Source organism: Danio rerio, chromosome 6 (assembly GCF_049306965.1).
Source record: "Danio rerio strain Tuebingen ecotype United States chromosome 6, GRCz12tu, whole genome shotgun sequence".
Classification (NCBI taxonomy): Eukaryota; Metazoa; Chordata; class Actinopteri; order Cypriniformes; family Danionidae; genus Danio; species Danio rerio.
This window is the reverse complement of record NC_133181.1, coordinates 352,501-366,896: the sequence shown is the minus strand read 5'-3', so window position 1 is coordinate 366,896 and position 14,396 is coordinate 352,501. Positions and strand designations below refer to the sequence as shown.

The window sequence follows — 14,396 nt, the reverse complement described above, 5'->3', positions numbered from 1 at the left end:
AACAGCTCCGCGCTCAAACCGGAGAAAACCGCAGGAAGAATAAAGCAACGCGAGGAAACCGGAGAGGAGGGGCGCGACGCGTGCGTTTCCTCTGCGCCGCAAGAATCCATTGAGAGAGAGAGGGAGAGAGAGAGAGCGAAAGAGAGAGAGAAGAAAGGAAAAGCAGCAGCAGCAGCAGCTCCACGCCACTCCTTTGTTTTAGGAAATCGCTTGAATCGCTCGAAGGTCTGGAATGATGCATCGCGTTTCTCTCGCGTTTCTCCGCGACGCCTGCTTCTAAAGGCGAACTTTGCCGATTTCTATTTAAATTCGACACCAGCGAGATCCAAACCCTCCAGACGCGTTTCCTCCGCGTTCGCCCTCCATGTGTTCAAGCTCGCAGATCTTTCCACGGTTTTCCGCGTCTCTCCTGAACGCCTCCTGATTCGCTCGGAGCTTTTTTAATTTCTTTTCTACAGTTTTTGGCGTTCGGGCCCGAAAAAGCACGCGTCGCTCTTCAAAGGCCTTTAATGCGGCACGCGCGCGCGTCACTCTGTAACGGGTTTTAACGCGTCAGATGCGCGTCAGTTCTGCTCCATAAGCGCCGCTGGTCTCTCTCTCCTCTCTCTCTGTCTGTCTGTCGTCTTCGTTGTTCTTCATACGCAGCATCTGCGGCCCTCTTCAATGTTAATGTCGACCGACGTCGCATCTGTAATGCTGCCCGTGAGCCGCGGGATCCTGGACCGGGATCTGGACTCGGGTTCGGCCGCGGTGCGGGGGATGAAGCGCGGAGACCCGGAGCCGGAGGGCGCCGCGGCAGCGGGGGATTCTACCGGGGCTGAGTGCAAACGCGCGCGGATGGACGGAACCGAAGACATCGCGCAGGTAAGCGTCACGTTTCAGTATGTTTCAGTGAGCGCTGTGAATAAATGAGCGGCTGATGGTGATAGTGAGCCCCGGGCCCGTTATATGAGCTGAAAACCAACACTGACGGGCCCCAGAGCTGCAATCTGAGGAGCCCGAGCAGCTGAGGGCCGCTCTACTGCAGCAGATGCTCCTGAATGTAGAGCTGCTCTCCGAGGCCTGCAGGCTCCACCATCATCATCTTCATCTTCTTCATCTCTCCATCCTGCGGTACTTTTCCATCCTCTGCTTCTCTGTTCTTCTTCATGTAGACAGACGTGATCTCCTCTCTGTTCAGCACTTCATCCATCTCTAGTCTTTCTGTTGCCCTCTCTCTCTCTCTCTCTCTCTCTCTCTCCACTCATTAATGGCATTAGTTCTACCTACTTCTTTAAAAAGAGCTGAAACAACACACTTCTTAAGGTTTTTGGGGGACAACTTGATTATTTTATGTTTGATCCCCTTAAATAAAAAAGTTAAGCTGATACTTTCATGTTGTCACAGATCGACGGTGTTGAAGCCAGATTCTCGAATGTGTTTTTCTCTCTCTTAAATTCATGAATTTGTTTATTGACATAATAAATGTTCTACATGTACAGAACACACAGTGAACAGTCAGTATTATAGGATTAAACAATAATAAACAGAATATTGAAGAATCAACATTGTGGTTCATTAGTAGACTTTTGGAAGTGTGTGTGCTGTAAAAACTGTTGTCCACACACTTCCTTCATGCGCTCCCGACACTAATCTGATACGTTTACTCAATCATTTTTACAAATGTAAGTTGCTTAAACATAAAACAATTAAGTCGGTCCCAAAAACCTGAAGAATTGAGTTCAACTCATTTAAAAGTAGTTTGAACAAGCAGCAAAAATGCGTGTGTGTGTGTGTGTGTGTGTGTGTGTGTGTGTGTGTGTGTGTGTGTGTTTCTCTTGAATTGGAAAAACTCAAACTTGTTTTATTAGCATGAGCAGTGTTCCAGATGTGTCAGCAGGGCAGTTGTGATGTTTACATTACACATAACACAGAAAATCAATCAGTAGTAGTCATCAACACAAATAAATTAGGTGCATTTAATAAGCAACACCTAAAAAAACAACAAATTATTTTATCAAACAGTCAATTTAACATTTAAAATATTAGGATTTATAACAATTTAGAATTGTGTGGTGGTCTCTCTCTCTCTCTCTCTGTTCTCTTCTTCTGTTTCTCCTGTAAGTGATCTAAAGTGCAGCATGTGCTGTGGACCCTAATGGCTCATTCTCACTGGCTAATGGCCCAGGGTTTCTCTGACGGCTTTAAGACCAAGCAGATGTGTGTGTGTGTGTGTGAGAGAGAGAGAGAGAGAATGCTCGCTCGGTCTCACTGGTGTAGCCCAAAAAAGGTATTGATCTGCTTGGAGAGTGTCTGGAAATGTGCCTGCAGCAGAGCTGGAGCTGGAGCGGGGGCAGCAGAATCCAGCCTTCACACACACAGAAGAAATCAGGAGTTCAGATGAAAACATAATCAAATAACCAGCTCAAATCCGTCTCAAGCTGAGAATAGATCCATTTCATGGCATTTAGCGTGCAGTAACAGCACAGAAACGCTCGTCTGAGGAGAAGTTTTGCATCTGAACTCTTCAAATATTCAAGAAGTGAGTTTATTTGGAGCGCACGTGAACACACAGCTCCGCTTAAACACACACTTCAGTCATACGCTCACTGTAAAACACAGAAAGTGCTCTTGAATGCTTGTGTTGTGCTCCTCTAAGGTCAGAGATATTGAAATGGCATCAGTTTTTGCGCAGCCCCTACACACACACACACACACACACACACACACACACACACACACACACTGTGCGGCGTCAGAAGAGGATTTGCTGTATCACTGACAGTAAAGAGGCTTTTTGTTGTGCTAAAGAGATCTGCACTTGTTTCAGAGTGGCATTAGTCTCTGATCTCCCATTTATCCTGATGTGGGGGGGTTAATACACACACACACACACACACACACACACACGCACGCGCAGAGATTGGAGATTTGCAGATAAGCCCAGGCGTTCCTCATGTTGTACAGTGTTCTCTGCTGTGTCGTGGCCGTCGGGTCGCTCTGGTGTGCTCTACTTACCCCACGTCTCCAGTAATTACCCTTATGGGATTGTGCACATGTGTTACCATAGCAACTCTGAACTTTGACCCCACGAGCCGGGCAGTAAAATCGGGGTGTGGTGGTGATGGTTATTGCCTCAGACAATAGAACACACACACATGCGTTTGATTTCCACACGCTCTTCAGCTTGACTTGTGTATCTGTGTGTGTGTGTGTGTGTGTGTGTGTGTGTGTGTGTTTATACTTCACCTCCAGCATCTTCTGAGTTGTGTAAGTTGTGCATGTTCTGTCAGTGGGGCAGATGATTAGTACTGGTTTTGCTTTTGATATAAGCTGATTCTGCTTCCCCCATTGGCCGGTTATTCTGCTTGTTTTAATGAAAAACTCTTCATTTTGACTCTTCATTTTGAGTCCATATTTCAGGCCTGCAGTAAGGGTGATTCTTTGTCTCCAAAAGTGGACCTTTTGCAGTTCTACGCCTCATTTTGCATGTAATTATGAGATGTAAACGCTGCATTTTAATGACATTATAAGCATTTTTTTAGCTGGATGAGCTTGTCAGATGGTCATTATAGCCACACTTTTTGATGTACTAAAATAATTCCAAAACATTTACAATAAAAAAATATGAACTAATATTTTTAAAATAAATTATTACATCAGACAATAATAATCTGTTCCATAAAAAAAAACTGTGAAAAATTCAAAACTGTGTCCTATTGCTATTTATCAGGCAAATAACAAACTGGCCGACACATTTCAGTCCTCCGTTAGAATTTGGACATTTAAAACAATATAGAATATAAAATTTGAGCCAACTGGCCATTTAATATTTCAAAAATAAATATATTAATGAAAATAATAATAATAATAATGTTAATAATAATAATGATGATGATAATAATAATGATGGTGATAATAATAATAATAATAATAATGATAATAATGATAATAATAATAATAATAATAATGTTAATAATAATAATGATGATGATAATAATAATGATGGTGATAATAATAATAATAATAATAATGATAATAATGATAATAATAATAATAATAATAATAATAATGATAATAATAATAATGATGATGATGATGATGATGATAAGAATAATAATAATAATGATGGTGATGATAATAATAATAATGATGATGATAATAATAATAATGATAATGATAATAATAATAATAATGATGATGATGATAATAATAATAATAATAATAATAATGATAATAATAATAATGATGATGATGATGATGATGATGATGATAAGAATAATAATAATGATGATGATGATAATAATAATATTAATGATGATGATGATGATGATGATGATGATAAGAATAATAATAATGATGATGATGATGATAATAATAATATTAATGATGATGATAATAATGATAATAATAATAATAATAATGATGATGATGATGATGATAATAATAATAATGTGGAGCTTCACAATTTCTCTAGCCTTGTAAAAAAGTTAATGACAACAGCAATAGCCAAACTAGTGCTCCATGTGTGCATTGGCCAAAACTGATCAGCTGAAGTCAGCGTGCAGTGACAGCCCACCGAGGATTGGGCTTAGTGTTAAAGCCTTATAAATAGTTTATTTTCTCTATTTATGATGGCGTAGCTGTGAAAATACAATAAATGAGCTGATCTGTGGGACAAATGCTGGACCCTTGTAAGTGAGGCCTGGGTCTCTTCAACCACCTGAACCCCGCTGGCTATGGGCCTGCATTAGTGCTGGTCTAGATCTTGATTTAAGAGTTTGGAGATGTTCAGACTAGGAACAGACACAAACTCTGAGGAAGAGCAGCAGTTTAGTGGTGTTATTGCTGTACAGTGGCCTCCAGTGATTTACTCTGGTTTAATCAAGTTACTTTAACAGATGTAGTAGCGTTTGTAATGTTGTGTGTGTGTGTGTGTAGCGCATGTATCATGTATGATCATACACTCAAAGCGCTTCACCATCATGAGGGGGTCTCTCCACAACACCAGCAGTGTGCAGCTCCGCCTGATGATGCTCCGGCAGACACCAGCGCCAGCGCTTCACCACACACCAGCTATAGGGGGAGTGGAGAGACGGTGATGGAGTCAGTCAGTGGATGGGGATGATTGGGAGGCCATGATGGAGGGAGCGTGTCCAGGACACCGGGGTTACACCCCTACTCTTTACCTGAAGCGCCCTGGGGTTATTAATGAGCACAGAGAGTCAGGAGCTGGCTTTACCTGACAGTACAGTGTCCCCTTCACTACACCGGGGCATTAGGACTCACACAGAGCGCATGTGGAGCGCCCCCTGCTGGCCTCACTAACACCACTGCACACAGCAGCCCAGTGTTCCCCTGTGCTCTCCATCCAGACACTGACCCGGCGCAGCTGCAGTGAGGGGTTCTCTGGGCTGCAGGGTGGTGTGTCTGTGGGTTTAATGTAGTAACTGTGTTGTTTTAGTTCGTGTACATGTTGTTAGTTTTGAGGTGTATAATTAAACTCTAGATATGCGTTTAGTGTGATTAAATCAATATGCAAGTATCAATATGTGTGGAATGTCAGAATATTAGTTTATAATGTTGATCTTTAAGCAAAGTCTGTGCTTCTGCTGTGGAACGGCACTTCATGAGGACTCTGATTGGCTGAAATATGCTACGCCACACCCCTTTAGTCATTAGTGAATGATAGGAGGTGGAGCTGAAGTTTATGACTCCGCCCCTCTCTCAAGAGTCTATTTCAGTTGTGAGTGCATCATTGCGCTGTACATCACGGTCTGCAGACACTACCGGGTCACTATTTACTCTGGTAATGTGACTGAGTGAGTGCAGGGTGTGCTGGAGTTTAGCTGGCGTCGATTATAAACCTGAGACTGAGAAACACTACAAACCTGAGCAGAGCTGACGGAGAAAACACACACACACACACACACACATGAATGTCAGCTGCTGAAAATAGAGAGAGTGTGTGTGTGTGCGCGTGTGTTTCTAAATGATATGGGGACTCTTGTGTTTTTATTAGCATGTGCTAGCGCTGAGTTTAAGGCTAACGGTGAGGGGAAGAAGCATTCCAGACACAGCGGAGAGGAGTTTCCAGCTCTCAGCTCAGATCTTGATCTCTTCTGACTCTCATACTTTTTTTGGCCTGAGTTTGCGTTTGTGTGTGTGTGTGTGTGTGTGTGTGTGTTTGTGTGTGTGTGTGTGTTTGTGTGTGTGTGTGTGTGTGTGCGCGTGTGCGCGTGTGCGCTTGTGCGCGTGTGTGCGTGTGTGCGTGTGTGTGTGTGTGTTGAGCAATGTGCTTTTCTCATTCTCTTGTGCTGGTTATTCTGTACCTCACTGGAGGATTCACACTTACACACACACACACACACACACACACACACACACACACACAAAGATGATGTTAGGACGCCATCTTGGATGTGTTCAGCAGAAACACACACTCATACACACAGACACACACTCATATACACACGCAAACCCTTACACACACACACACACACTTATGTAAACATGCACACACTGAGGTAGCCGAGAGGTTTAAATGCGGCGTTCCCTCATTGGCCAATCCTCTGTTCTTGTTCTCCGCTGAGCTCCTCCTCCTCCTCCTCTTCTCCTCCGCCATCTGCTCTCTCTCTCCTCTCTCCTTTCTTCTGTCTGATCTCTCCATTCTCACGCTGGTGTGTGTGTGTGTCTGAGAGTGAGTGAGTGAGTGTGTTTCACTGTGTGTGTGTGGGGGGGGTGGGGGGGTTGAGTATGCTGGTTATGAGTGTGTATGTGTGTGAGTGTATGCTGGCTGTGTGAGTGAGTGTGTGTCTTGTTTTTGCTGTGTGTGTGTGTTGGCTGTGCTCTGTTCTTCAGTCCTTAAGGAAATGAGACACATGACTGTGTGTGTGTGTGTGTGTGTGTGTGTGTGTGTGTGTGTGTGTGTGTGTGTGTGTGTGTGTGTGTGTGTGTGTGTGTGTGTGAGTGACTCATTGTCTCTCTGCTCTGGTCGTCTGCTTTACACACACACGGGCTCCAGATGTTAGTGTGTGTGTGTTCTGGCGTGTGTTCAGCGTAGATCTGAGCTGAGCTGCTCGTGTGTGTGTGTGTGTGTGTGCATGTGCGCGCGCAGATCTCGGTCTCCTCAGACGTCTGTCTGCTTTATATCCAGAGCAGAGCTGACACTAGCATCAGCATTTGAAGGACTGTAATAGTTTTGACTGTCGACGCTTTATCATGATCGATCAGTTTATCCCCTGATCAGCTTTATTGATAAATGATGATGTATTCAGTTTAGGCTGAGCGGCTCCTTTAGTAGACTCCTGAACTGCTCTGATATCTGCATTTGTTATTGGATGTTTGATGTAATCTGAACTGAAACACAGAGAGGGCGGGGCATAGAGTAGCTCCTCCCCTTTATAAAAAACAGCCAATGGCATTTAGTTTTCCCTCAGCTCTGCCAGTGAGAGTAGTTGAGCTCAAGCGCATCAAATAAATGAGCCAATGAGAAGAAAGGGGCGGGGCATGTCAGACACTACAGAGCATTTGATTGGTCAGAAGATTTGAAAATAATTGATGCGTTTATTTGGAAGACACAAACTGCAAGATGTAGATGTTTATATCGGGTTTATCTCGTCTACATGTGGATTTGGTCTGTTTCAGATCATGAGTGAGCTCTGTGTGAGACTGAGAAATCTTGTCTTTGTTGTAATAATATGTCTTACAACATTAGCCTATAATAATGCTGCTGTTATTAGCTGTGTTTTTAAACCATCTATTAATATGATGATGATATTAAAATAAACCTGTTCTTCAGAGCTGATTAATTCTAGCGGAGATTAAACACTGTGTCAGAGCTCTGTAAAGCACTGTGAGGGAGTGTTCAGCTGATATGCAGATTCTCCGACTCTGATTGGCTGTTTGTTTCGCCTTGTGCAGGCCTAATGTGGATATCCTCCACACTATCATCTAATAACCTCTGTTGTAGATTCACAGGGCCTTTCAGAAGGATAACAGTGAGTGTTCATCATATCACACATGACTTAAACATCCTCAGGCTTCATTTCCCTCATCTGAATATGATCAGTGAGTTGTGTAGAGATGGAGATCATGCAAACTGCAGCAGTGAGGATTATTCCCCGTATCAGCACTGTCAACTGTGTGTGTGTGTGTCGCAGCAGTGTGTGTGTGCCTCAGGGTTCTGTACGAGGAGCACATTAGTTCCAGCTGGGAGCTCAAAGAGGCTGTTTATCAGGAGGAGATGAAGAGAGGCGCAGCAGAAATCACTGCTCATTCCCTGCAGTAGCTCTGCTGCACCGTGATGGAAAAACCTCTAAATGAGTTCAGCCGCACACATCTCACTTGTACATTACAGGACGCTGCTTTACTGTAATATAGAGACTTTAATTAGCCAGAACTAAAGACGACACTGACCAACTCCTCTAACACACACTGATGATCACAGAGCACACAGCACTGGACTGACACTATCAGTCACTCATTCTCCTTCAGCTTAGTGCCTTTATTCATCAGGGGTCGCCACGGTGGAATGAACCGACAACTATTCCAGCATATGTTTTACACAGCAGATGCCCTTCCAGCTGCAACCCATCACTGGGAAACACCCATACACACACACACACACACACACACACACACACACACACACACACACTCTACGGCCAGTGTAGTTGATCAGTTCCTCTATAGCGCATGTGTTTGGACTGTGGGGGAAACCGGAGCACCCGGAGGAAACCCACGCTAACACGGGGAGAACATGCAAACTCATACCCAGCCGGGTGTGCTGACCACTGAGACACCGTGCTGCCCTGAAAGTAATATGTTAGCAGAAAATATGAAGAGAAAACTAAAAAATGTGTAGTTGAGGTTTGGTAGTTTGTGTGTGTCCAGTGTGGATCAGGTTATTCTGACTATAAATAATCTTCTACATTTCTCAGTCCATGTGGATGATCTGTTTTGGTGCATTTGAACAAGATTTATAAACAAATATATTTATTCAAATGATATTTTAGTCATCTAAAGTCTTAAGAAATGTAAAGAAAATACATTTAAACTCATCAAAATATTACAAAAGAAACTACAAAATTCCAGCTGTATAAAAAGATTGTTTCTGTAGATTTTTCATTCATTTTTATTATTTATTTTAATATTTTCCCCCAATATGTATCATTTGACTGTTGATATATTAATGTTTGCGCAGTGATCTTCAGTGTTTTGTTAGATGAGTTGATCAGTTTTTCCCAGAGGTTGGTTGCGGCTGGAAGGGCATCCGCTGCGTAAAAACTTGCTGGATAAGTTGGCGGTTCATTCCACTGTGGAGACCCCTGATTAATAAAGAGGCTGAGCCAACAAGAAAATGAATGAATGAGTTGATCAGTTTTGCATGTGGTACTGACTAATGTAACGTGTGTATGTGCACTCATACCACTGTAAATCATCCTGGAGAAAATACTAATGGAAAAGAGAGATCTGTACGGGGTCGACCGTCATATTTATTTATTTACCAATAACTGTTTTGACTTGTTTTATCATCTTATTCATAAAGATGTTCAGTGACTCATCATTTATTTTAAACTTATTGAAAACTGTTTTGTTTAAATGCACTAAAACATGTTAGCGAAATGTCTACAGATCTCCATTTACAGCAGCAGGTGCAGTCATTTATGCTGAGCGCTGTGTATCAGCCCAAAGGGACTTTGGAGAAACTGTTCTGGGTTTGGATTCCTGAGATATTTGATCTAATTCGATCTTCTCTTATCTCAGTGTGTGTGTGTGTGTGTGTGTGTGTGTGTGTGTGTGTGTGTGTGTGTGTGTGTGTGTGTGTGTGTGTGTGTGTGTGTGTGTGTGTGTGCATGAAGGAAGCGTTATTGCAGGACTGCCGGTTGAACGTTTAATGATTACTGTACTGGAGATACGCCGCTGCGGTTAATATTTAGTGCAGAGATGGCGAGCGCATCAGGACACTCACACAACACGTCACACACACCACTGATCTGAGCTCAGTCTGCGCTTCTGAATGAGCTGTGCAGTAAACACAGCTTCAGCATCCATATCACAGTTCACACATCCTCAATAGTCACGATACAGGCTGATCGACTACAGGAGAAATCAGCATCAGCACTAGATTGCTCATGACTGTAATCAGGAGTAGTTAATTCAGGTATCAGTGGCCGTATGAGCAGAGAGATATAATATTGCTTTGGCTTTGAGTAAACATTCAGTTCTTGACTCTGATCTTCAGTTCTTTATAGATTATTGCCAGTTTTGTCTTTGTTATTGCTAAATGATGATTTAAAATTACAATTTGCAGCTTATAATGTTGTTTTTACATAAAGAATTTGCTGCTTTTATAAAGTACTCCTTCAAAAAGAGCTGAAGCAACACATTTCTTCAGATTTCTGTGTGACATCTTAATAGTTTTATGTATGTCTGAACAATATACTGTCTGAGCATGGAGTCAGATATTATTTATTAAGAGTAAACGGTAAAGATATTGTTTCTGCAAGTGTTTTATTCAATGATGTCCTGTTGTTTTCTGTTTATTGTTTAATTTCTGTACCTGATGTATAAAGCGCTGTTTATTTCACTTTTATTTTTGCTCTGTTGTATTGATCTAGTTTATGCAAATTCACCGCATAGAAAACACTCGATCATCCCGGTCGATCTAAATTAGTGCAATCTTTCCACACAGAGCTGTTCAAATCATCTGGTCAGGTTATATCCACATCACAATAAAACAAAATACTGCCATGTCAGATTTGTCCAATATCATGCAGCCTAGATTTAAGTTCAATCCACTTACACTTGTTACATGAACTTAATTAGTGTTGGGACAATATGAATGAATGAAGTCACCTCATTACTCCAAATCAAAGTGGATTGAACAATAAAACAATGAGGTTGTCCCCAAAAACTCCCGAGTGGTGTTGTTTCAGCTTATATTAGTTTGAACAAGCATCTATGTTTGAGCAAGTATTAATAAATGTGCGCGTATATACTAAATAAAGAAATGTTCCTGCTTCAGTTCTGTTGGAAATGCTTGTTTTAGTGTGTGTGTGTGTGTGTGTGAGTGTGTTTGTCCTGCTGATGCTCTTGTTTTAATGTGTGAACAATAGTGTGTGTGTGCGAGGCGCTAGTGAGCGACACTAATCTGATTAAACTCATCTGCAGACCAATTAAACACACTGAGCCCAATTAGAGGCGCTGCACTGATCACATGCAGGACATCCCATAACGCACGCCGCAGAGCCAACACTGAGGGACACTCACTGAGATTATCTACGGTTAAACACACATGATGACCATGGAAGAAAATACACATTTAGTGAAGTTTGAAACGTGCTGAAGAACATATTGGAATCAGGCCTGAACTAGATATGACAGAGTCTGATGTGATTATGAGGATTCCTGATACTGATGAACAGACAAACACAGAAGAATTCATTTAGTTTTATTCATTGTTTTCTCTAATGTGCTGTATTTAGATTTATATTATTGCTTTGGAGCTTGATGCATTAAAGAGGCAAAGCTCAATATTATGATCGTCTCCAGAACAAACCACTGTTATACAATGACTTGCCGAATTACCCTAACTTTACCCTAATTACCCTAGTGAAGCCTTTACATGTCACTGTAAGCTGAACACTAGTGTCTTGAAGAATATCTAGTCTAATATTATGTGCTGTCATCATGGAGAAGAGGAAATAAATCAGTTATTAGAGATGAGTTATTCACACTGTTATGATTAGAAATGTGCTGAAATAAAAGTTTTACATGAGGGTTAAAATTTTGCTTTATATATGATCATGATGAAGTTTATAAATATTTGCATGAAAGTCTTTTAATATGTATATATTATAGAGTCTATATATATATATATGTGTGTGTGTGTGTGTGTGTGTGTGTGTGTGTGTGTGTGTGATCATATTTCTAATTTTATTTAAACTTTTAGGCAAACATTTGATTTAAAAAAATGTATAAATATTTAAAAATATTTTCCAAAACATGAGGATGATGATGATGATAGGCTCAACATTTAAAATAAAAAACAAATCACCTAATGTTAACATATTGATTGCAGCTTTTCCAGGGTGTGTGTAATATTGCACTCCTATACACAATCAATGCAAGCATAACCATAAACAGTGTATTTTGTAAAATTATGAATAAAACCATGGAGCATAATCTGAAATAACAGACATTTCTTATATATTAGTCCACATGATCTGGTCATATTGCAGAGCTGTAGTGGAGAGTGAATTCCTGCAGTGTGTGTGCGTGTGTGTGTGTGTGTGCTGTAGTGCAGTGTGCTGTAGTGATGATGATGCTGTAATGGTGAAGGTTAAAGACTGTGGGTCAGTGTGTGTGTGTGCGTGTGTGTGTGTGTGTGTGTGTGTGTGTGTGTGTGTGTGTGTGTGTGTGTGTGTGTGTGTGTGTGTGTGTGTGTGTGTGTGTGTGTGTGTGTGTGTGTGTGTGTGTGTGTGTGTGTGTGTGTGTGTGTGTGTGTGTGTGTGTGAGAGCTCTGCTGGTCATCTCAGATCTCTTCAACTCTTGAAATCTCCTCTCTGCGTCCAGTAATGGTGTGATTATGAGGAGTGTTTGCCCTCAGCTTTAACTGAAGGCTTCATTATTGTCAGATTGACTCCTGAACTGATGGAGAAGCTGTGCAGCGTCATCATGCTGTATATACAGCTAGACCACATCACTCGCTCTATATCTCTATTAGAGTAATTATTTAGCCTTTTGTAATGTGCAGGTTAATGAAGCGAGTTAGGCAAATCAATCTGTAGACAGCTCATTCATGACAAATCATGTTTTAAAGTGAAGTTCTGTTTATTCCACATCAGCTCTTTTTCCCAACACAAACTAATTAAGTTCATGTAACAAGTGTAAGTGGATTGAACTTAAATCTAGGGATGATATTGGACAAATCTGACATGGCAGTTTTTTGTTTTATTGTGATGTGAATATAATCTGACCAGATGATTTGAACAGCTCTGTGTGGAAAGATTGCACTAATTTAGATCGACTGGCATGATCGAGTACAGTGCATTTGTATGAGCTGTGTTCAATTTTACTCCTCTTCTGCTTGTTCCAAGCCCTTATGAGTCTGTTTCATCTGCTGAACACACAGGAAGATATTTTGAAGAATGTTTAAAACCTGTAACCATAAACTTACTTTTGTTTTTCCGACTGTGAAAGCCAATGGTTACCGGCTTCCAACATTCTTCAAAGTATCTTCTTTTGTGTTTAGCAGATGAAAGAGACTCATAAAGGGTTTGGAAACACTTGATGGAGAGTAAACAGAGTAAATGTTGAGTTAATTAATGTTGAGAATAGAATAGAACTGATTTTATTCCAGCAAAACTAACAAATCAGACTCTCAGAAGAAAAAAGATGAGAGGAAATACTGTGAACGTTTCTTTTGCTTTATTAAGCACTTATTAAATGTTTTATTTCAGATTCTCCTCTGTTTATCATATGGGTGAAATCATTAGTGAATCATTTGGATGTTTGTCTAATGTTTGCGTTTTATTGAGCCGTGTTTCATGTCTGGCCTGTAATCATTACTACTTAAAGCGTTTTATATTTCATTATTTAATATTTCTACATTCTTAATCAAACATGTGCCCTGAAGTTCAAAATAAACTGTCAAATATAAATAATTATTATCGTTATAATTATTAATATTATTGTAATATTATTTATTGATGGTCAGAGATGCTGAAGAAATTAGAAAAAAAACAATTAAACACTTAAAAATCACTTTGGGTGTCACGGTGGCGCAGTGGTGTCGCACTGTGGCCTCACAGCAAGAAGGTCTCTGGTTCAAGCTGGGTCAGTTGGTGTTTCTGTGTGGAGTTTGCATGTTCTCCCCGTGTTGGCGGTTTCCCCCACAGTCCAAACACATGCACTATAGGGGAACTGATCAACTAAACTGGTGTGTGTGTGTGTGCATGTGTGTGTGTGTGAGTGTGTGCGTATGAGTGTATGGGTGTTTCCCAGTTCTGGGTTGCAGCTGGAAGGGCATCCGCTGCATAGAACATATGCTGGAATAGTTGGTGGTTCATTCCACTGTGGCGACCCCAGATTAATAAAGGGACTAAGCCGAAAACAAAATAAATGAATGTTTGTTTAGTAATCCGCAATGAATTATCTTTTGTGTGTGTAATGTGCTCCACAAAAAAACTTGCTTTATTATTATTATTATTATTATTATTTATTGATTATTGATTATCTCAGTTGCTTAGAGAAAAATCACTAAGTGGTTTAAAAGGAATCAAAAGCGTTAAACCCAGGCTACAGTTTCAGTGTTTTAGATTAGCATTCTAGATTACAGCAGCTGTGTGTGTGTGTGTGTGTGTGTGTGTGTGTGTGTGTGTGTGTGTGTGTGTGTGTGTGTGTGTTGGTGT

At 41.0% G+C, this 14,396-nt stretch overlaps 1 protein-coding gene across 11 annotated transcripts in view; it reads left to right on the top strand.

The window, feature by feature from the left end:
- Positions 1–148: 148 nt before the first annotated feature.
- Positions 149–14,396, top strand: part of rbfox2 (RNA binding fox-1 homolog 2) — a 45,202-nt gene continuing 30,954 nt past the window's right edge. For 10 of the 11 annotated variants that reach the window (XR_002458996.3, XR_012407285.1, XR_012407291.1 and 7 more), the window contains exon 1: positions 185–864. Coding sequence is in view for 4 of the 11 variants with exons in the window: in XM_021476827.3 (XP_021332502.1) it covers positions 664–864 (201 nt within the window). In the remaining 7 variants the exon portion in view is untranslated. 11 annotated transcript variants of the gene reach the window in all.